The following is a 20,437-nucleotide window of genomic DNA, read 5'->3' as shown; positions in this document are numbered from 1 at the left end:
AATGTCACGGTCATTGGGAAAGATCCGGTTCGTATAGTTACATGTATAAATCCGGCTCAATTAGAAAGCTTAAGCACAGAAAAGTTAAGTCTACAACAGTCGCCATCCACTGAGAGGCAAGCATTCAGGTAGGCGGGATATCCAAAACACGAAAAGATAAATAAATAATAGAAGGAAAATGAGACAAGCAATCAACGCCCGACGCTGTCTTTACGACGGGAGACCGAGCTTCGCGGGTTAACAGGTGCTTGCGAAGCAGGGATTCCCAATTTTGCTTCGCCAATTCTGCGAAGTAATGATTGAAGCGCCATGCGTATTTCAGGGTTCAAGTCGCGGCCGAGGAGATCAACAGATAGCGGATAGAAGGTTTGGATGTGCTTGTCAAAGCCTTCAGAAGGGAAGTTCGTATATCCTTCCAGCACGTCTACCACTACGGGACGCCAAGCGATCACATTCCGATGTTGCGAATCTTCGTCAAGAAGGACAAAACTACGAATTATATCGGCACAGAGTCTAAAGAAAATCGGTTAGTCGAGCATTAGTGAGTTGTGACCAGACACTTACGGAATGAGTGCAGCCTCTGTTTCTGCACGGCTATTCCTCCTTTCCTCTCTCTCATCATGGTACATACGGAAAAGGATGTGGACGTAGGTTGCAGCACTTCCACTCTCCTGCTTGAGAAGGTTTGGCGGCTGCTTCATGAATCCTTGGCGCCAAAGTTGCATGCGCAGTTCTTTGTCCTCGTTGAATTTCTTCGCAAATTGGTAACTCTTCTTCAGAAGTCCCATTAGTCGAAGAAGCTCGTGGCTTGGAATCTGTGCATAAACTTTGTCGTTGGAGAAGAGTTCATGGACAGTTTCGATCATGAGCAATTGAAGGACACAGTTCGTTATGATGCGGTTGAAGTACCGACGACGGGCAGCAGTGACCGCAGCTGGCTGTTGCTGTACCTCGGCCTGAGTCCTATAGTCTTCTAGCTCAGAGTTGGCAGCCGTAGGCATGTCCCCTTCCTCATGCTCATGTGCCACATTTTGCAATCCATTAGTCTTCGAAGAATCGGTAAGACTTTCCCGTGCTGAGGATGGTTCAGCAGTCTCGTGTGTACCTCCCTCGTTGCTTGCGACTTCCCCGTTAATGGATTTGTGCGGTTCGGAAGACTTTGTAGAGATAGCTGCTGCTGCGGTAAACAACTCGTACGCAGTGGTCTTGCTGAAAAGCTCCACGAAAGCACCAACCACCTTCTCCCAGTGCTCCTGTTTGAACTTCATAACATTCTGCAAGATCAACTGTTGTAAACAGTTGCTGCCAATTCGCGCGATAGTATCGTTCTCTTGACAAATGCATAGTGTAAGGAGCTCCAGTATGCGTCCTAGCATGTATTCTAACGCGTCGAAGTAATGCGTGAAAAGGGTGATCATGTTTCTCAATGCTTGAATCATCGTAGTGGATAGCCACACGGATAGCTCTTCATGGTTAGGTACTTTGGACATCTCCGATTTGGACTGCAATACGACGAAGATAGGATAGAGGAGCTGTCTCCAAAGAACATCCCAGAATTCTTGAGGGTAATCGCCACCGTATCTGATCAGCGTTTCGAAAAGGTATGTCAAAGCTCTGGATCTTGTGTTAGCCAAATAATCGCCTGTCAAGGGCAAAGGGAGCTTACCGTGAGCGAACCTCAAGGTCGTCACCAGTCATCAACACGTCTTGGAACGCAATTAGGATAGGATACCAGAACTGTTCCTCCTTAGATTGGCGGCTAAGTTGCTTGGCAAGGTTTGTATTTTCATCATGAAATTCTTCAGCTGATGAGCCACGATGAGAGAGAGGACATTCGGGCGATCTGAGCATTTTTGAGACAGTTGACTTCAAAGTTTCGATAGCCTGTAAGGACTTCTTCTGGAACTTCGAATTCTTAGAGAACTCTGTCAAGCATACGACCAGATCGGGGAAAGCACCCTGTGTGATCACAATGCCAAACCGTGTATTATAGATCTGGGTTACATGTTCGAAAGCCATATTCACAATGCCCTCTATGTTCACATTAGCGAATTCCATATAGCAAGCCCGGGGCATCATCACTTACCATAAGGCTCGCGAGCAGCGACTGTAAAGACGCCAAACATCGTTTTCCAACCAGAGCGAATGTTATCTCCACGGGCTTGAATCATCTGGATAAGACATCGCAGAATCATGTCTTTCACGGTTACCGCGTTGCTATTAGCCATGACATGCTCAAATGGCTTGAGGAAATCTTTTTGAAACTTGAAACCTGGAAGCTCTTCGATCTCCATAAAGCGCATCGACAGCTGACGAAGCGAGTCTAGCGCAAAAAAGACCACCGTTGTGTTGGAGTGGCATCCAACAAGGTTGAAATGCTGTCCAAGGACTTCCCAGATTTTGGACCATTCTATCCTGACTCTCGTCATGTTATAGTAACTAATCTCAACGAGCTTTTGCAAACTGTAGGTACGGGGAGAGTCGGTTTGTCCGGAAGACTGTATCTCTTGCCAACTTACTTCACTCAGCGCCCGGATGAAGTCGATGATGGCCTCATGAGAGAGATTGGCAGTGTTCGTGAAGATTCGATCTACGCCCCTTATCATCTCAGCAGATCGGCTTTCCATTGCAGCTTCGGTGCGGAAGGCCGTGGGGCCATTGATTGATCGAGGGCGCGGCCGTCTTGATGACTGGAAAGATTTGCGGGAACCCTCTGACGATGCTTGAGGCACAATACGCGCCCGCGAAACGTCGGGCAATGATCCTTCGTCGACGCCGTCAGTGAGAAGTTGGAGCCGATCCAACTGGCTAACGCATGTGAGGATCTCTCTCCAGGAGCTTTTGAGGTAGTTTCCTTCTGTAAGTGCTACATCAAGCAGAGCTTTCAAAGCCTCGACATTCTTCCCCACCATTTCTCTAATGTTGCCCAAGTTCGTGAACTTAGCGAGAGCCGTCACAAATGCAACTCGTGGAGTTTCCAAGTCGAACGAACAACTAACTCGGATTGCTACCTTCATTCCTTCCATGCACAGTTTAATCATTTCAAGGTTCTGAGTGTCCTGCATTGGAGCAGATAAGCCGGAAAGGAAAGACATCCAAGTGACATTGAACATAGAACCAACGTGTCGGACAGAGGTAGCAGGAATAAAGCGTGAGAGAGCCTCCCTGACTGCCGTTTTTCGTTGCGCCCGAATCAAACTTCGATAAAGTTGCTCGGTCTTGTTAGCCATCTCTTCAGAGGCCTGAGCGTACTTCTCGCCTTGGATATCCCTTCCCACTGTTGCAAAGACTTGCCCAGCCCGTGATGCCAACCCACCAGGTGTGCCCGTAGGCATTCCTACATTTGCGGCGTGTTCTCTTTCTGTATCAAGGACAATTTCATTACCTGCAATCTCGTCGTAAATAGACGTAAGATATTCCTCAGGTAAGTCCTGATTATCATTAATACCCCTGTTGTTTTTAATGAACTCCTCCTTCGTCATACGACGTCCCTTCATTTTGCTGCTATGCAGGTCTGTGTTAAGCAAGATGACGGAGTAGGCAAGAACGTAAGCCGTGTCAGCATTTGCGAAAGCATTCGGATTTTGGGTTGTGTAGCGCTCTGCAAACTTGAGCATGAAACGATCAATCTTCTGTGCCTCTCCAGGAAGACGGAAATTTTGCAGGAAGCCACGAAGAGCATCAACGAAGCGCCGCTTCGTGAAATCCATCATGTCAACAAACGCATGCATGATAGCAATGTTCTCAGCTTCACCTTCACCAAGGTATTCTCCTACCATAGCCTTGTCTAGCCGGTCATTACGGTATAACAAGGACGCAATCTCGGCGGGATCGGACTTGATGAAACCTTCTTGTATGAATAGCTTGATGCCACGCTTAGGTTTGAAATTGAACTGCTGGACAGCATTCATGAGTGCAATCTTTCTTTGCTTGACTTTCTCCATCTGGCTTGGATCGTCTTCTGCCACTGGTGTTGACCGACCAGTGCTACCCTCGGTAGCATCGACCCTTGGGGATGAAAGGAATGCGCCGGCATTTGTATCCAATGATTCTCTCGAATTATCAATGGATTTGTGAGACGTGATATTAGTGACAGCCTGATCGGCCATACGCTGTGAGGCCCAGTTGTCTAACGATTGCAGTATTTCGACCAAAGATTCGACAGATTGGTATTTGAGGGTATACTCAGAAGGAACGCCCTGCAGATTAGGCTGTTGAATGTTGGATACATTCGCGGTAGTAAGAGTCGGAGGTAAAGTACCACGCTGGTGCCACTCAAGACCTAAACGAGAGATCTTAACATGGTGCTCCTGGAACTGATGCTGCTGGGCTGCGGTAATGGAGACCGGTACGCTGGCGTACCGAGAAAGCTGTTCGATGATATTTTGGAAGATGTTCTCCAGTGCGGTCCTGTCACAGTCATAATTGAGATATATCTCAACTAGTGCACGCGGGTCGTCCGCCAATCTTTCCAGAATTTCCATAAAATACTGCTTTTGAAAAGCGGGTGCGTTTCGCTTCTCAAGTATAGCTAGATAGATCTCTTTCAAGAACACCTCAAGTTCTTTCTTCATCATCACTCTCATATGCTTAAGCATAAGCCAGAAAATCTCACAGCACACCTCGAAAACTCTGGGCACTGAGCTCGAGCCATTTCGGCTAAGACTTAGGCAAAGGTGAGGCCGAACAGCTTGTAGAAGAGTCATCGCATCCGAGCTGTTGGAGCTTTGCCTGATCGTCAATAAAGGGGACGTGAAAACGGTAATGTGGGTGTTGATTAGGTAGTGAATATGGTGCAGGGACAACAGTTTTGATCTCATGTTTTGAGACTTCAAATCCTGCTGTTGTTCGTGGCTCAGAATCTTGTGACTCAGCTTGCATAGAGCCCGGAAAACCAGGAAAGCATCTTTAACATATACTTCGTCTTCATCATCATCTAAGCCTTCACCATCTTCTCTTTCCTCCCCTGAAATTGATAAGGACCTCACTGGGGTCTGGCGGGCCTTGGCGCGCGTAACTGTTGTTGGAGCATTGTCATTCACAGATGTGATATCTTTGTTCGACTCGAAACTTTGCAATGTCAACTTCTCGGTAGGCTCCTTAGCAACGGGTTGATCCGGGACGGCAGCAGAGGCAACGTCAGACCCTTGGTCTTCCTCATTAGTTTGAGGGTTTTCCGCAGGATCCAGGGTTACAGTGTCAGAAGAGGACCCCTGTGCCTTTTCGCCATCACGTATGTGTAGTTCTTTCAATTCAAGCCTTACACGAACACGGTCAAAGACTGTGCTGACCATCTGAGTCAAGGATCCCTGGGCAATCTGCTGGTTTTGACTGGACTTAGAGTAGATGAAAATATTGTATATCTGGCGGACAGCTTTAAGGAGACCAGCTCCGTGAACCACAATTTTGTCATTCAGAACTGCCGCAAGGAGTGATTTTAGGATTTGTTGTTGGACCTCGTTGGGCGTGGCTTCGTTCTCGAAACAGTCGCAGATCGCATCGATAGCTCGTTCAATCAGCGGTGGCTGTTCTTGCGTGGGTTCGGTTTGGGAGGTATTGCCGTCATGAGCACTGGGGAAAGCGAAGTATGAATAGGTGATAAGTTTCCCGATGCAATCGAGTGCTGTTACTTGCAGAGGAACGCTAAGAGTCTTGGTTGCAAGAAGTAAAGGGCGAAAGATAACTTCCGGATCTATGGGTTGGCCATCCGATTGCTTGACGTTCGCAATCGCACTCTTCACAGCGTCCTCTAATTCTTTGGTCCTCCGGGCCTCTCGAGATGCGCCAATTGTGTCAAGAGCTGTTACAATGAAGACAGTGGAGCTAACGGGAACTGAACGGTGTGTCGCAAATGTAGCAGTCGTTGACCTCGAATCTGAGCGCACGCGAGGGTCCGGAACAGGTACATCTTGGGGCGGTACAGAGTCTCTATCTGGATTCTCGGCGGGAGAACCCTGTTCGGGACTAACTTCCTGGCTACCATCTTGGGTGTTGTCTGTGTTTTCATCCTTGGCCTCCGACTGGAGCGATGGCTTATCTTCGGGTGCTGGGGGCTCGACAGCGTCCTTCGAAGGGCCTGAAGATGTTTCTATAGGCTCAGTAGGTTCAATAGAGTCCAATTCGCTTTGTACTTCCTTGTGACCTTGTGAATCATTGACATCGATCTTTTGGCGTTCCATATCCTGGGGGAGCGTGGGCTTGTCCTCTTCGACAGCATCGGAGGCGTCGGAGTGCGTGGAAACATCTACCCCATGCTCTTTGTTGTCTGCCTGCGACAGAGCCGGAGGTGTCTGGGTTGGCTCATTCGCAGAGCCATTTTCAACTTCCGCCATTTATGCGAGACTCCGTCCGGAGCAATCCAAATAAGGCATATGAGGGGTCCACATGGAAAAGTAAACGTAGGACTAGAAGCAGTGAGGAGAAGAACACTCCATACTAGGCCAACCCGCTAGTGGAACTGATGCGTGTCTTCTCCGGCGGACGGGGATAATCTACGGACGCCGATTCGTGCCAGGTACGCGACGGAGACCTGCTTACAACTTACCTAAGCAGGACACCGGCGGCACCCGGCGACACTATTCCGATCTCTCACCGGGAAGCTCAACAGAAAAGTTCCTAGAGCTGCACTCCTCAACTCTTTGATACCGGGCCCTTCCACCTGCCAGATATACCTCTCGCCCGCCCTTCCATCCTCTCTCCTCTCTTTGTCGCATCCCGGGCCCTTTCATTGTATCATACTCACAGCATTCAGGCACCATGGTCGCCAGTGCTGTCAGGATGCGCACTCCCAGCGCCATGCTCATCAAAGGCGCCTCCTCCCTGAGGAGGCCGCAGGTTATGCACAGATTCAAGGATGCTGTTCAGTATGTTATAGCCTGCGCTTGGACTCTCAAATTTCATATTCAGAATGGCTGACGTTGCTATCCCTATTTTCAGACCCCAATTGCCCGCCTTCGCTGCCCTTTCCCGCTACTATGCCTCCAAGTGTACGCCCGTCCAGTTTTTATCCTTCTTATCTTCATAGTGCAGTCGTCCAATTCTAACATGTCGAGTTGCAGCCTTCCCCCCTCACACTATCATTAGCATGCCTGCTTTGTCGCCAACAATGCTTGCTGGAAACATCGGTGCCTGGCAGAAGAAGCCCGGCGATTCCCTGCAGCCCGGAGATGTTTTGGTCGAGATTGAGACCGATAAGGCACAGATGGATTTCGAGTTCCAAGAAGAAGGTGTCTTGGCTAAAGTTCTGAAGGAAACTGGTGAGAAGGAGGTTGCTGTCGGCTCCGTATGTGCTGCGATGCAAATTTTCAGTGTCCCGTATTGTTGCATTTACTAATTGCGCGTCAACAGCCTATCGCCGTCCTCGTTGAAGAGGGCACTGATGTTTCGTCGTTCGAGTCGTTCACCGCTGAGGATGCCGGTGGTGACAAGGGTGCTGCCCCAGCTCAGGAGAGCAAGGAAGAATCCAAGGGTGCTGCTGATGCTGCTCCCGCTTCTACACCGGCTCCCGAGCCTGCTGCTCAGGAGCCCGAGACCTCGGGTGAGAAGCTTCAGCCCAGTCTCGACCGTGAGCCTACTATCAGCCCTGCTGCCAAGGCTCTTGCTCTGGAGAAGGGTGTGCCAATCAAGGCCCTTAAGGGCACTGGCCGAGGCGGTCAGATCACCAAGGAGGATGTTGAGAAGTACAAGCCCAGCGCTTCTGCCGCTGCTGGCCCTACCTATGAGGATATCCCTCTTACATCCATGCGCAAGACTATTGCCAGCCGCCTTCAGCAATCCACCAGAGAGAACCCCCACTTCTTCGTCTCAACTACTCTGTCTGTCACTAAGCTTCTGAAGCTCCGCCAGGCCCTTAACGCCTCTGCCGATGGCAAGTACAAGCTTTCCGTCAATGACTTCCTTGTCAAGGCTTGTGCTGCGGCTCTTCAGAAGGTGCCGGCTGTCAACTCCAGCTGGCACGAGGAGAACGGCCAGGTAGTCATCCGCCAGCACAAGAATGCCGACATCAGTGTTGCCGTTGCCACTCCTGCTGGACTGATCACCCCTGTTGTGAAGAACGTCCAGGGTCTCGGCCTCTCCAGCATCTCTAACTCTATCAAGGACCTTGGTAAGCGTGCTCGCGACAACAAGCTTAAGCCGGAGGAGTACCAGGGTGGTACTTTCACCATCAGCAACATGGGAATGAACCCTGCCGTTGAGCGGTTCACTGCTGTTATCAACCCCCCTCAGGCTGGTATCCTGGCTGTTGGCACCACCCGCAAGGTTGCCGTCCCTGTTGAGACTGAGAACGGTACCGAGGTTGAGTGGGACGACCAGATCATTGTGACTGGCAGCTTTGACCACAAGGTTGTCGATGGTGCCGTTGGTGCTGAATGGATTAAGGAGCTGAAGAAGGTTGTTGAGAACCCCTTGGAGCTGCTGCTCTAAGCTCCATCTGGTCTGTTTGGGATTCCATAATGCCAGATGTATTACCTATCTACGACCGGAGTTCCTTTTGGCATTGTTTTAATATGTATTAAAAATCATTCTAGTGTTTTTTGACCGTAATAGGTCTGTCAAGTACAGTGCATCAGATCTAAATCCATTTCTTATGTTCCTTTAGAATTCTATTCCCGGGTCAAGTCCGTGTTTAGGCCGCTGTCGACTGCAGAGGCGACTGATTGAAAAATGTTTCTCAGCCCAGTACCAATTGTTGGCCGCTAACCATGTTCCAATTTTAACTTAATTTCTTCGGGCTTGATTCTGAACGAGGGCCAAGCCTTTTTCTTTACAGTCGAGACTCGAATGTTACCATGGTGGGTCTTGGCAGTGCTCCAACTCCACCGGCTGATCAGTGACGTGATGTCATTCTTTCACGGCCGCTCCTGCGCCCTGGCATTCGTATAAATCCATGCATGCGTCTTCTCAAAACTTTACCTCACTTCCATTTAACAGTGCCTTTAAAGTCTCATTCTCAGTTCCCCCCTCGATCAGAATCCCTCTCTTTTTACTTTTTCAGGTAGGATGCCGTGTCCTCAACAATCCATAATAGATTTCATGTTACCACCCCACTAGCCATGCTTCCGCCGAACTAACTGTCGCAGACCATAAATACATAACCTTCCAATCTTCAGTCTACGTGACGCCTCAAACATGTCTTATGCTGAAGTAGCCGCCAAGGGCCCGGAGCAATCTGCAGAGGAGGTACGTGACATCCCTACCCATACCTTCTTTGTCCCCAATAAACTCGCACTTATTGGTATCAGAACTAACACCCCGGTCAGGCGTAAGTCGACGCAAGGCCTGTCTATAAGACTATATATCAGAATGTCCCTCTGACTAATTGAAATATAGCCGTGCCCCGAGCGTTGGTGGGATCTATAAGGATGAATCCGAGAGCACCGCCTCGTTAGTCGACGTAGATTCACAACACGTCACCGTCGTGGACTCGAATTTCCTGGATCAAGACATCAAGACCACTACTCAAGCCGAGCGGATAGAGCAGGAAGAGTCCGAGGAAAATAAGAAAGCGAAGGAAGAGCGGAAAGCTAAGGCCAAGGCCAAGGCTAAGGCTTCTGGCGTATGCCGCAACTCGGATAATCCGGTCTATATCGGCAATGCTGTGCTCCTGAGCTTAGTGGGCGCAGGGCTGGGGTTCGGTGCATACCGGAAACATGCTCAAGGCAAACTCTCCTGGGAGCTGATCGGACTCTGGTCCGGAGCTGTTGGAGCATTTGGTGCGGTTGATTATTTTGTCAGCAAGTAAGTCTGTCGGTGTGCTCAATGTCAACCTTTAAGCCCCTTTGCTAATGTCTAAATCTATCAGGTGGTTTCTTCAAAACAAGTACCCTCCCAAATAGATAGCGGGTATCGCTGATCGTGGCGTTCAGTCTCGGAGCCTATCTCTATATGATTGTTTTTGATTGTCATATTTCATCATAGCTCTGTTACCCACACTTCCCAAGGGCTGGACTCGGCGCGGTGATGGTTTTTATTGTTGTATCAGTATTTCATAATGGCATACCCTTCTCGTTGAGCATCGTCGATGTCCATTATATAATTGAACCGGCCAAAGTATATCGCAAGTAATTGAGCCTTAAATACAATACAACCAAGTCAATCATGAGTCATGGTATAACTTGTCAAGTCTTAGTCAGATAAGTAGTTAGCTAGGCACTATTAAAGTGCAAATGTCAATTTGTAGCTGAGTACTGCTAGTAAACAATGACGATGAAAATAGTTGGACATGCTAAAAAAAAGCAACGCGGGAGGCGGTCAGCGGCGTCAGAATTGTGCTGCAAGAACATGTGGCCTCGGCCGGCATTAGCTACAAGACCGTAGTAAAGGTACAAACAAGCATAACACCCACATCGCTGTTCCCCCAAAGCCATATATTAGTGATATTTACTCTGCGCATTACAATCAAGGTTCCCCTACAGTGGCGGACTCTTTCATATACTTTCCGACTTCCTCGTCTACTGTGTTTATATGCAGAGTGCCCAGTAACGGAGTTGCCTGTGGAAAATGGTATTATTCGTGCTGACGTCTGGTCATGGAATTGTGACTAACAGGTGTAATCTGCACAGAACTCTCTTTTTAATTCGGCCCTGAAGCAGTCCTCTGCTATCCGTCGAGATCTGGACACATTCGCGCAGTCACCTGCCACATCCTCGCCCGCATTACAAGGTACTGACTGAACTCTTGCTCTACAAAGATAAACAAGTACGGGCCTTTAGTTGCGATGGAAACTTATGCAAGACCATAGGCCAGATCGCAGCTTCACTTGCTTCCTTATCGCGCACCGTCGATGACTACTCAGCTCTATCGAAGAAAGAGTTGATACCCGAAAAACAACAAAAGGCGTTTGAGAGAGTAAAGTAGGCAACTATAGCCGACTTGATCATCGAGACAGGCTGACTGAGGCATGGTTCTGCAGTAATTTTCGGTCGGAGCTAGCAGATTACCGACTGCATTTCGATAGGCTACGCAAAGAACGAGAGGATGCCGTAAGTTTTTGAGAATTGTTGGGATTATGCCAAACATGCTTTTCGCTGATTTTGATGATCTTGGACATCATAGCAATCCGTGACAAACCGTAATGAACTACTTGGTCGACGTCCACATCACACAGCGACACCCGAGAACCCATACGCCCAATCTTCCCTTCCTCAGTCGTCGGCCTTCGCTCCATCTTCGTCCCGCGGGGGGCTCAGTTTCGGCGCTTCACCCGCAGATTACAACCGTGAGACTCATGCGCTTCGCGAGCAATCTTTCTTGGCCAACACGAGCATACAGCTTGATGAATTCCTCGACCGGGGACGTGCTGTACTAGCGGATCTTGGGCAGCAGCGAGAGGTGTTGAAGGGAACGCAGCGTCGGCTGTATAGTGTCGCTAATACCCTGGGAGTCAGCGGTGAAACCATCCGAAAAGTGGAGCGACGGGCAAAGCAGGATAAGTGGATTTTCTGGGGTGGGGTCCTCATATTCTTCCTCTTTTGCTGGGCTGTATTACACTTTTTGAGATAGTCTATGATTTTTTTTGTTGACTGTCGGTATGGATTCTCTGGATGTTGCTTGGGTATGTTTCGCAAGCGCAGGTGTTCGGATTGCATTATGATATCATTCTATGCTCTTTTTATATTTTCTTTTTGTAACTATATGCCATTGAGGCCAATTGAAGGCTACATGGCCATGAATTTGGGGGACTGTTCAAGTTGAGACAGAACAAATATAATATACAAATTATACGAGGGTTGACGCCGGTCCCCATGTGAAGTGACGAATGATTCCGAGTCAGCCGTGCGTGGGGAAAGAATCGGAAACGGATCGATTTAGCCGCCAACAAACCAAATTCGTTAGTGAATTCCTTCTCACCGGCAACCAACGGCCGCCGATTCCTCTTCCCTTTCTTTCTTTCTCTCCTTTCTCATCCTCTTTTCTTTTCTCTTTCCACCTCACCTTTCCATTTCTCCCAGATAGAATTCTTTCTATCCTTTCCTACACATCATTCACAATGTTCGCTGCTCGCCAGTCTTTCAACCTCCTCCAGAAGCGCGCCTTCTCCGCCTCTGCCAGCCAGGTGTGTGATTGAATGGATCCATTGGACCTCGGAGCTAGCTCTGCAACATCAACAAAACTAACATACTAACTTATCTTCTTCATAGGCTTCCAAGGTTGCCGTTCTTGGTGCCGCTGGTGGCATTGGCCAGCCTCTCTCCCTTCTCCTCAAGCTCAACCCCCGTGTTTCTGAGCTTGCCCTCTACGATATCCGCGGTGGCCCTGGTATGTTTTTGCACAGCTTGCAACATCTCCGACTTCGGTGATTCAAGACAGGGCTAACATAAGGATACAATAGGTGTTGCCGCTGACCTGAGCCACATCAACACCAACAGCACCGTCTCTGGCTACGAGGCTACCCCCTCTGGCCTCCGTGATGCTCTCAAGGGCTCCGAGATCGTCCTCATCCCTGCCGGTGTTCCTCGCAAGCCCGGCATGACCCGTGACGGTATGAACCGTTAACTTGTCAATGGCACTGGGAATTGAATACTAATTATAATATCGCCAGACCTGTTCAACACCAACGCCTCCATTGTCCGCGACCTTGCTAAGGCCGCCGCCGAGGCTTCCCCCGAGGCCAACATCCTCGTCATCTCCAACCCTGTATGACGCTTTCCACCCACTGCTACCAGTTATCTCGCGCTAATTGCAATCAGGTCAACTCCACCGTCCCCATCGTCTCTGAGGTCTTCAAGTCCAAGGGTGTCTACAACCCCAAGCGTCTCTTCGGTGTCACTACCCTTGACGTTGTCCGTGCCTCTCGCTTCATCTCCCAGGTCCAGAAGACCGACCCCTCCAACGAGGCCGTCACTGTCGTCGGTGGTCACTCCGGTGTGACCATTGTCCCTCTTCTCTCCCAGTCCAGCCACCCCAGCATTGAGGGTAAGACCCGCGATGAGCTCGTCAACCGCATCCAGTTCGGTGGTGATGAGGTTGTCAAGGCCAAGGATGGTGCTGGCTCTGCCACCCTCTCCATGGCCATGGCTGGTGCTCGCATGGCTGAGTCCCTCCTGAAGGCCGCCCAGGGTGAGAAGGGTGTCGTTGAGCCCACTTTCGTCGACAGCCCTCTCTACAAGGACCAGGGTGTTGACTTCTTCGCCTCCAAGGTCGAGCTCGGCCCCAACGGTGTTGAGAAGATCCTCCCCGTTGGCCAGGTCAACGCCTACGAGGAGAAGCTCCTCGAGGCCTGCCTTGGTGACCTCAAGAAGAACATCCAGAAGGGTATTGACTTCGTCAAGGCCAACCCTTAAATTACTCTCATAAGGTAAACTAGGCCGTCTGCAGCTCTTTTCCTCCCTGTATAACAGTCTTGTGTATGACATTTTACGCCTATTACCCATCGTGTATGCTTCCACTTGCATCGGCTTTATATCGGAGGAGATGCAGCTGCAGTTTGTTTCTGGAGCAATGACGAGCTGATGGATAGTCAATTGACGATTCCTTGGGCGCCGTTTCATGATGGCAAAGGCGACGAACATGTATTTCCTAAACATTTCGAAAATATAATTGATTCCCCTGATTTCCGTATTTGGTCTCGAAGCCTTATCTAAAATCTCCTGTACAATTTGTAGTCTGATGCGATATGTGACAGAACTAGTGGACCCGCTTTACCGAGGCATATAGAATCATAGATCTTATCTGATGCGGTGTGATAATCTTGGTTTCCATTCTTAATTCTGTCTTTATTCTTCTATCTCTTATCCTACCCGAGAACCCGGCCATCTGTGATGGAGGGTTTAGTGAATTCATCCCTCATCGTTAGCACAAAAACAAACAAAAACACCAATCAAACCAAAGCCCGCTACAAACACGATAAATCAAAAGAAGAACAAAATCAGAGGAAAAGTGAGAGAAGGCTAGGACTAAATAGGGTATCCTTCAGCCCGCAAACAAACCAAGCCAGAAGACAAATAAATCAATAAAATGAACTGATCTCCAGGGAATAGCTAATCTCACAGGGAAAAAATCGTGTCGATCCCGTATTATCTCATTTCATATCTCATTCCGTTTCTCATATTCTTGTGTTAATTATCGTTCGTAAGTCGTATCTGCTTTTATATGTTATGTCTTATGTGTAGCTTCTCATTGCGTCGATGTAGCCTGTTCCACCGCGGAGATCGTGGTCGAATGTTTCTGCTACTTCTAAGACTCGCTTGATATGTTCCATGGAGAGAGGGGTCTTCTCGTTGACGGCTAGGGCTTGCGCGGTGCGGACGGAGTTTTTAATCTGGGGTATGGATCAGTTTTGGGTTCTTTAGGATGGGATTGGGAGTGTGATGGATGGGTTTAAGCTTACCTGTCGTCCGTTGAGGTTGTGACGAGCGAGATTGTCGAAGTCCTTTTCGGTGAAGGTGGCTGTTTGCACACCGTCCATTGCTTGGACTTTCTCGACGAACATCTTCCATACGCTTCGCTTCGCCTTGGTGGTGAGGTCGCCGTATCGCAGGGCAACATGGATACGGGACTGGAAGGCATCATCGAAGGTTTCCACTCGGTTAGTGGTCAGGAAAAGAATACCTTGGAAGTACTCCAGGAGACGAAGGAAGATGCTGACGAGAGCATTGCGGTGGATATCCTGGATCGTGCGCTTCTCGAGGAATATATCTGCTTCGTCAAGCAGGAGCACTGCGCCCCAGGAATGGGCGATATCCAGGATCTTGTTGAGCTCAGCCTCCAGGGTCCGGGAGTCCGTTCCCAGCTCTCCAGCGCTGACCATGTACAATGGACGTTTGAGTAGCTCGGCGATGCCTTCGGCTGTCAGTGTTTTACCTGTGCCTGGTGGTCCGTGGAGCACAGCAACTAGACCTTTGCCCTTGCCTTGAATAACGTCGTCGATATTCTGTGCGGCGCAGAAAGTGTGGGATTCCACGAGGGCCTTAACAATTGATTTCTGGTTGTCTGGAAGGACCAGGGAGTCGAATGCGTCTTCATTCCAGTTAATATCGCTGATGCCCGAGATGCTGAATTCTAGCCACAGTTTCTCGCTAAAAGCGAATCCCAAAACCACCGGACTAGCTATTAACAATTCTTCTTCAGTGAAGTCTCTCTCGGATGGGTCCTCTACTTCGTCCATCTGCTCCTTCTGGATTTCATTGCCATTTTCGTCTAGCTCAACTTCAACCACGTGCGGGTTGCCCTCCTTATCCTGGATAACCTTGTACCGGACTCTAGGGGCATCCGAGTCCCGACGATGGACGTATGGGTCATCTGAGTCAGATTCTGACACGCAACAGCATCCGCCATCACTACCGGCACCGTCGGAGTCATCGATATAATCTGCATCTTTCGGGCGGACAGTGCTGATAGGATAGTTAGGGTTGATCCGGCGGTGAATGGCAGGATCAATCATAACTCTTCCATTGATGTTGACTTTGATGACAGACCGCTTCTTCTTGTAGAAAGCCATGCCTTTGTGGAACCGGTAGTTCATTCCTCTCATTGATACAAACTTCTTGCCTCTCTCAATCAGCTTGGCTTTGACATCCTCAGCCTCTCGATGGTACTTCAGCGGGTAGCAGTTGAGGCTGGTTATCTTGCGAGCGCCCTTGAAGCTTTCTACTTCAGCCAGCATTGTTCCCATACCAAAGGACTTCCCGTCGTATTCAAGGTAGCGGCCTTCAATACTGTACCACTGACCTTTCATGAAAGAGGACTCCTTGGTGGCATACTCGAGCTTAAACGCTCGTGGCTCGTCCTGATTCCCGTATGTTGGGGTGTATGCGATGGTGTTCGGCTTGAACAATGCCCAGAGTAGATCGAAGGTTATTGTGTTGGCTTCTAGCAGTGGGTACAGGGTCTTTTTGGTCTCGGCGTAGTCCGTGTCAAGATACTTGACGAGAACCTTGAGAAGGGCCGCCTTGGTTGCAGCTAGCTTTTTAGCTTTTCTCTTTTTCTCCGTTTTCGCCTGTTGCTTTAGGTCATTCATGTATTGGCGGGTCTCCTCAAGATACAAGAAAAGCATGTTGGGGTCAACGACGGCTGTCTCTTGTACTAAGCTGACCCCCTTAACGCCGTCCATCACCTTGGCAAGTGCATCGCGAATGTACTTGCTTTTCAAATCTACCACAGTTTCCGTGTACTTGTTATCCCAGTCAAATTTGCGGCGTACGGTGAATAGATATTGGTCCCACTCGTTGGCATCTGGGTCATCCACGGTCTCTGTAAGCTTGAAGTTATGGATGGTATTGTCCCACACTGAGGGCCCACCTGGTTAGCACTGGCCGTTCTGATCTATAGAAAGATCAAGGTTCGCACTTACATTCATCTACTCGCTTGAAAGCAATCTTTGAAGCAGCTTTCTTCTTGCCTTTAGATTTTCTTTGGCCGTCTGCCTGCCCGTCGGATGAGTTCCGTTTACGGTTTCTGTTACGACGCCTGCCATCACCTCGCTTCAGTCTCAATGAGGCTAATCGTTCTTCCGCAAGTAAGAGTGCCATGTCATCCGGATCAGCTTCCTCGTCTGAGTCCTCGAGCTCCTCCGATGAGTCCTCCTGGGATCGGAGTTTCTTAGCCTTCTTTCGCGCCCTGAGTTTGGAAACAAGCCGCTTGACAGCCTTCTCATCGAGGGCAGTATCGTCATCTTCACTTTCGTCTGGGTCGGACTCAGACTCAGTCTCATATTGCGACCGGGACTTCTTCTTCCGACTATTTCTCAGCGACTTCTTAGTCTTGTTCTTGGCCCCTCTCCGCCGATGTGTCCTTTCCGGCTCCGATTCAGACGAACTGGAAGGAGATTCTTCGTCTTCGGATACAGATTCCTCAGCGCTGGAGCTATCGGCAGAGGAATCCGACCCATCGGAACTGTCATCACTAGGTGTGACTACGGACGAGGACTTGGACTTATGGCTCTTCTTTTTCGAATCGCGATTGCGGCCGTTAGGGTCTTTTTCCTTGGACGGATGTTTTTTGCAAGCCGGGGCGCTTTCCGATACGGCGACGGATGATTTCGTATCTGGCTTGATAGTATTGTTGTCGACCGGCGGCTCGGCCTCAAGTTTAGTTTCCGAGGCGGCGGCGGTGGCCGTGACGCTGGAATCGGCCATGGCTTCAGGGCGCTGATTAGATAGGGCCCGCTGTGGAGCTGCTTCGGGGAGCGGAGCAGATGGGGTCAAGAGCGGATCCGAGCTTTGCTCTCTCGGTGGCTCGGGCTCTGCGATGGACTGATGAGCTGTGTAGTTAGAGCTAGAGCCCAGAGGAGTGGCACTTGATGACATTGTCAGTGAGCTCTAGAAAGTGGGAAGGAATATAGTCGTGACAGGTTTAATGCGGGATATTATGAATGAAAGTAGGATTGGGGGTGTGAATGGAGGTGCCGGTGGATCAGGTGCACGAGAGGGAGGGCGAAGATCATTACATATACCACAATGAGCGGAATAAACTAGCTTACCTGAACTGACGTACGAGCTCTGACACCTAAGCACAGAGATCACAGGCTAGGTTGGCGCCTTGCTTCGTATAATCGGAATGGATTGGCCGACGACTAGAGGGCTCTTTCTGGCGGTGAGAATGAGGCGGAAGATGTCCAATGCCCTACGACTTGGGCGCGGGATGTATCGAGAACGAACGAGAGGTAGGTAGCATGAAAGCAACCTTACCGCGGAAGTTGAAAGGAATCGTGAATCACAGAGCGGAGACTGGCGTAGTCATTGAGGGAATTGACGAGGAAGTTTCCAGGAAAGTAGCAGTAAGAAAGGGGATCGTGAGATGATAGCGCGCTATAAAAGGGCGGCCGGTAAAAGAAAAGAATGGCAAATGCAGGACGAATTGTTGGACAGTCACGGATTCTAGGAAGAAGCAAAGCAGTGATGCCTGAGAGCTGCTTGTCCCAATCACGACTCTGCCTGAGGCGCTGACTTGTTCTCAGCGCTTCTGTTCAGCCCCACGATGCAGGCATCCCTACCAATGAATGTTTGCCCCAGAAATGCATTGCAATGGCGCAGATCCAGATTGGAGTCTATTTTTTATGGCTTTATTTGTTCTCTGCCTAATTTAGGTATTCATGACTCACTACGATGAGTATTTCTTCAAGGCTACAACTTTGGATTGGCCAGATGATCACCGGGCAACTGGAAGATCCGACATTTTAAACATTTCATTACTTTTCAGCCTGAAGGAAGCCTTGGGAGAGACGGTAAAGAATAATCAAAGATCGTCATGAGTCAAAGACCAGACCTGCCGATCCCTGGGTTACACAACCGTGACCGCAGGAATCGGCGATGATTTCCACTCTCTTTTTCCCCTCATCCCTGCCCTTGGAAACGCATGCAGGTCGTCAGTGCGCTAGCGCAGCTGTACTGTACTTTTGCCCCTTAGGGCACTGAGCTATATCTATTCGTCATTTTTATAGGGGGGTGCAGGTCGGGGTAAGGGATAGCGTACTGAGTAGTGCTATAAATATAGTCCTTACTCTAAGTAGTAATACTTTGCTCTCTCCCAGAGTTGAATACATGCAGTGGGGGTACATAAAAAGAATGTAAAGAGGGAGATGTTCGAATGACAACCACAGATCGCATTTGAGGTGCATTTCCCTCTACCTCGATTACTAAATACGTAATGCAAACCCACTTGAATCCCGGTCCAAGATACTTGAGCTCAGCCCAGTATCGACAAGGATGAGGGCGTAATCCGAGCAGGATTTATTCCGATTGAATACCCTCGTGCCAGATGTTTTCCCACCTGTATGGAACTCTCGTCAGCTGAAGAACTAAACCGGATATTTTTGCCCTATCGTGGCTTATCAGCTGCACCATATGTACTTTATCGGTTGGCTTTACAATTAGCCAGGGTATGTGTTAGACTTGACTCCAAAGCGAAAAAAGAGATGTAGAGTTCTACAAGAAAATCATCATAACTGCCCAGCTGTGTCATTGTATCCAGCCCGAAATATCTACTTGTCGTTCCCTTTCCTAGTTCAAACTGGCCCACCATCAAAACTTCATAAATGCCCCCCCCCAACTCTCATGGAAACCCAGTAAACCTCAGAGCCTCTCACTCCTCCTCCTTAATAGTATCAACATGAGTGTTGCCCTTAGACAAATCCTTGAACTTCTTCTGTAAAGCAGCAACAGGATACTTCTTCCCACCATCAGCCTCAATAGCATCCATAAGCTTAGACCACTTCTCCTGCTCAAACTTCTCCTCAATCTCCTTCTTCAAACGAAGAAGTCTTGCTTCCTACACAACTACCGTCAGCATATACCATAATCAAAGCCAAAAAAGCAACGAAAAGAGAAGAAGCACATACGTCCTCCCCAGTAAACTCCACAAAATTCGCCTTCATAGTCGTATACCTCATTCGAAGCGTACTAGTCCCCACCTTGATACCAGTCATCTTCATCCAAGACTCATTAATCTCACCCCAATTTTTGCCCTCTTCATCCCGCATCTGGATTATCATTCTATCGGATAATCCGGCCGCCTCAAAAGAGGTCGGGATGGGTCCGATGCTCTTCTTCGAGGGGCTGGATCCCGCTGCTCCTTTGGCCTTCTTGGGAGGTGAGGCTTTCTCGCCGTTGGTGGCTGTGGATTTCTTGCCGCGCTTGGTGGGGTTGCTTGTTGCTGCGGCCTGGAGGTTGTGTTTAGTTTGATGGCCAGTGACTTGGGGATTCCGGGGAAGGGCTTACCGAAGGGGAGGGAGCCGAAGGTTTATCCGTATTGCCGTTGATAGGGGTAAATTCGGGCATGATGCTCTCCTGGGAGGCGGGGGTGGGTGGAGTTGGAGGTGCTTGGTCCATTGTTGATTGGTTCCGTAGGTAGGTACGTGGGACTTGAGAGAGTGGGTGCTATGAGGTGAGTTGGGATTCGGGATGTCGAGTCTTCAGTCGTGAATGATAAGAGAGTGCAGTGTAATAACACTGTGGCTGTTCAGATTCTAGACGTTGAAGTAAGTCGGATATCAGGGTAGTCTGATGAGACGAAGGGACAAGTGAGTGGAGGAACACAATGAATTGGATGATGGCTTGATCGTTTTGCCAGGGAAACAAGTGTTGCTGGGCTACTGAGATTCTCTGACCAGTGAATGTGTTGACTTGCTGGTTGCACTGTCGGTGTTGATGAATGAGTTTATAGGGGATTAGAAGACCTGAGGCTTCGATTGCCATCTATGGAGGACGCAATGATTGTTCTACGATGCTCTTCCTTTGAAACTAAAGAGAGGAGTTGGATCGTTCATCAATGGTATTCGTGAGGTCGGAAAAGGGTTGGCACGTAGAAAACTGGGCTAGATGCAAATGAAGAGGATAGCTGGAAAGCAGTCCAAATACCCAGTAAAGATTTGTCGACTGCCATACAATATCATACTAGGATAGCTTATCTCTGTAAGGTCGTAGAATAGCAAATTTTACTAGAGAATCTGTTGCGTGATGCAAATGCCAGTTGATTCAGGACAGATCCGGTAGCCATACGG

General features: G+C 49.2%; 6 protein-coding genes across 6 annotated transcripts; 3 read left to right on the top strand and 3 right to left on the bottom strand.

Moving 5' to 3' along the window:
- Nucleotides 1–191: 191 nt before the first annotated feature.
- Nucleotides 192–6,758, bottom strand: AO090005000435 (Arf family guanine nucleotide exchange factor SEC7; the record flags this gene model as incomplete). The annotated part of the gene is made up of 5 exons (XM_023234102.1): nt 192–513; nt 565–1,614; nt 1,667–2,033; nt 2,087–5,833; nt 6,743–6,758. The coding sequence occupies 5 exons, from the start codon at nt 6,756–6,758 to the stop codon at nt 192–194; spliced, it is 5,502 nt and encodes a 1,833-aa protein (XP_023088960.1).
- A 149-nt stretch (nt 6,759–6,907) lies between these two features.
- AO090005000436 (putative pyruvate dehydrogenase complex, dihydrolipoamide acetyltransferase component) lies at nt 6,908–8,424 on the top strand (the record flags this gene model as incomplete). The annotated part of the gene is made up of 3 exons (XM_001817450.3): nt 6,908–6,986; nt 7,059–7,282; nt 7,348–8,424. 3 exons carry the CDS (start codon nt 6,908–6,910, stop codon nt 8,422–8,424), a joined length of 1,380 nt encoding a protein of 459 aa, XP_001817502.3.
- Nucleotides 8,425–10,900: 2,476 nt separating this feature from the next.
- AO090005000437 (golgi SNAP receptor complex member 2 family protein) lies at nt 10,901–11,502 on the top strand (the record flags this gene model as incomplete). The annotated part of the gene is made up of 3 exons (XM_023234101.1): nt 10,901–10,911; nt 10,958–10,982; nt 11,056–11,502. The coding sequence occupies 3 exons, from the start codon at nt 10,901–10,903 to the stop codon at nt 11,500–11,502; spliced, it is 483 nt and encodes a 160-aa protein (XP_023088961.1).
- A 487-nt stretch (nt 11,503–11,989) lies between these two features.
- AO090005000438 (malate dehydrogenase) lies at nt 11,990–13,283 on the top strand (the record flags this gene model as incomplete). The annotated part of the gene is made up of 5 exons (XM_001817452.3): nt 11,990–12,055; nt 12,141–12,258; nt 12,332–12,481; nt 12,542–12,636; nt 12,690–13,283. 5 exons carry the CDS (start codon nt 11,990–11,992, stop codon nt 13,281–13,283), a joined length of 1,023 nt encoding a protein of 340 aa, XP_001817504.1.
- Nucleotides 13,284–14,101: 818 nt separating this feature from the next.
- AO090005000439 (ATP-binding protein) lies at nt 14,102–17,075 on the bottom strand (the record flags this gene model as incomplete). The annotated part of the gene is made up of 3 exons (XM_023234100.1): nt 14,102–14,260; nt 14,330–16,191; nt 16,757–17,075. 3 exons carry the CDS (start codon nt 17,073–17,075, stop codon nt 14,102–14,104), a joined length of 2,340 nt encoding a protein of 779 aa, XP_023088962.1.
- A 2,096-nt stretch (nt 17,076–19,171) lies between these two features.
- Nucleotides 19,172–19,766, bottom strand: AO090005000440 (uncharacterized protein; the record flags this gene model as incomplete). Its single annotated transcript, XM_023234099.1, has 2 exons — nt 19,172–19,597; nt 19,656–19,766. The coding sequence occupies 2 exons, from the start codon at nt 19,764–19,766 to the stop codon at nt 19,172–19,174; spliced, it is 537 nt and encodes a 178-aa protein (XP_023088963.1).
- Nucleotides 19,767–20,437: the final 671 nt, after the last annotated feature.

The sequence above is a fragment of the Aspergillus oryzae genome, chromosome 1, assembly GCF_000184455.2.
Source record: "Aspergillus oryzae RIB40 DNA, chromosome 1".
In the NCBI taxonomy this organism is placed as follows: Eukaryota; Fungi; Ascomycota; class Eurotiomycetes; order Eurotiales; family Aspergillaceae; genus Aspergillus; species Aspergillus oryzae.
The sequence above is the reverse complement of the archived record's forward strand: the minus strand, read 5'-3'. Positions and strand labels throughout refer to the sequence as shown.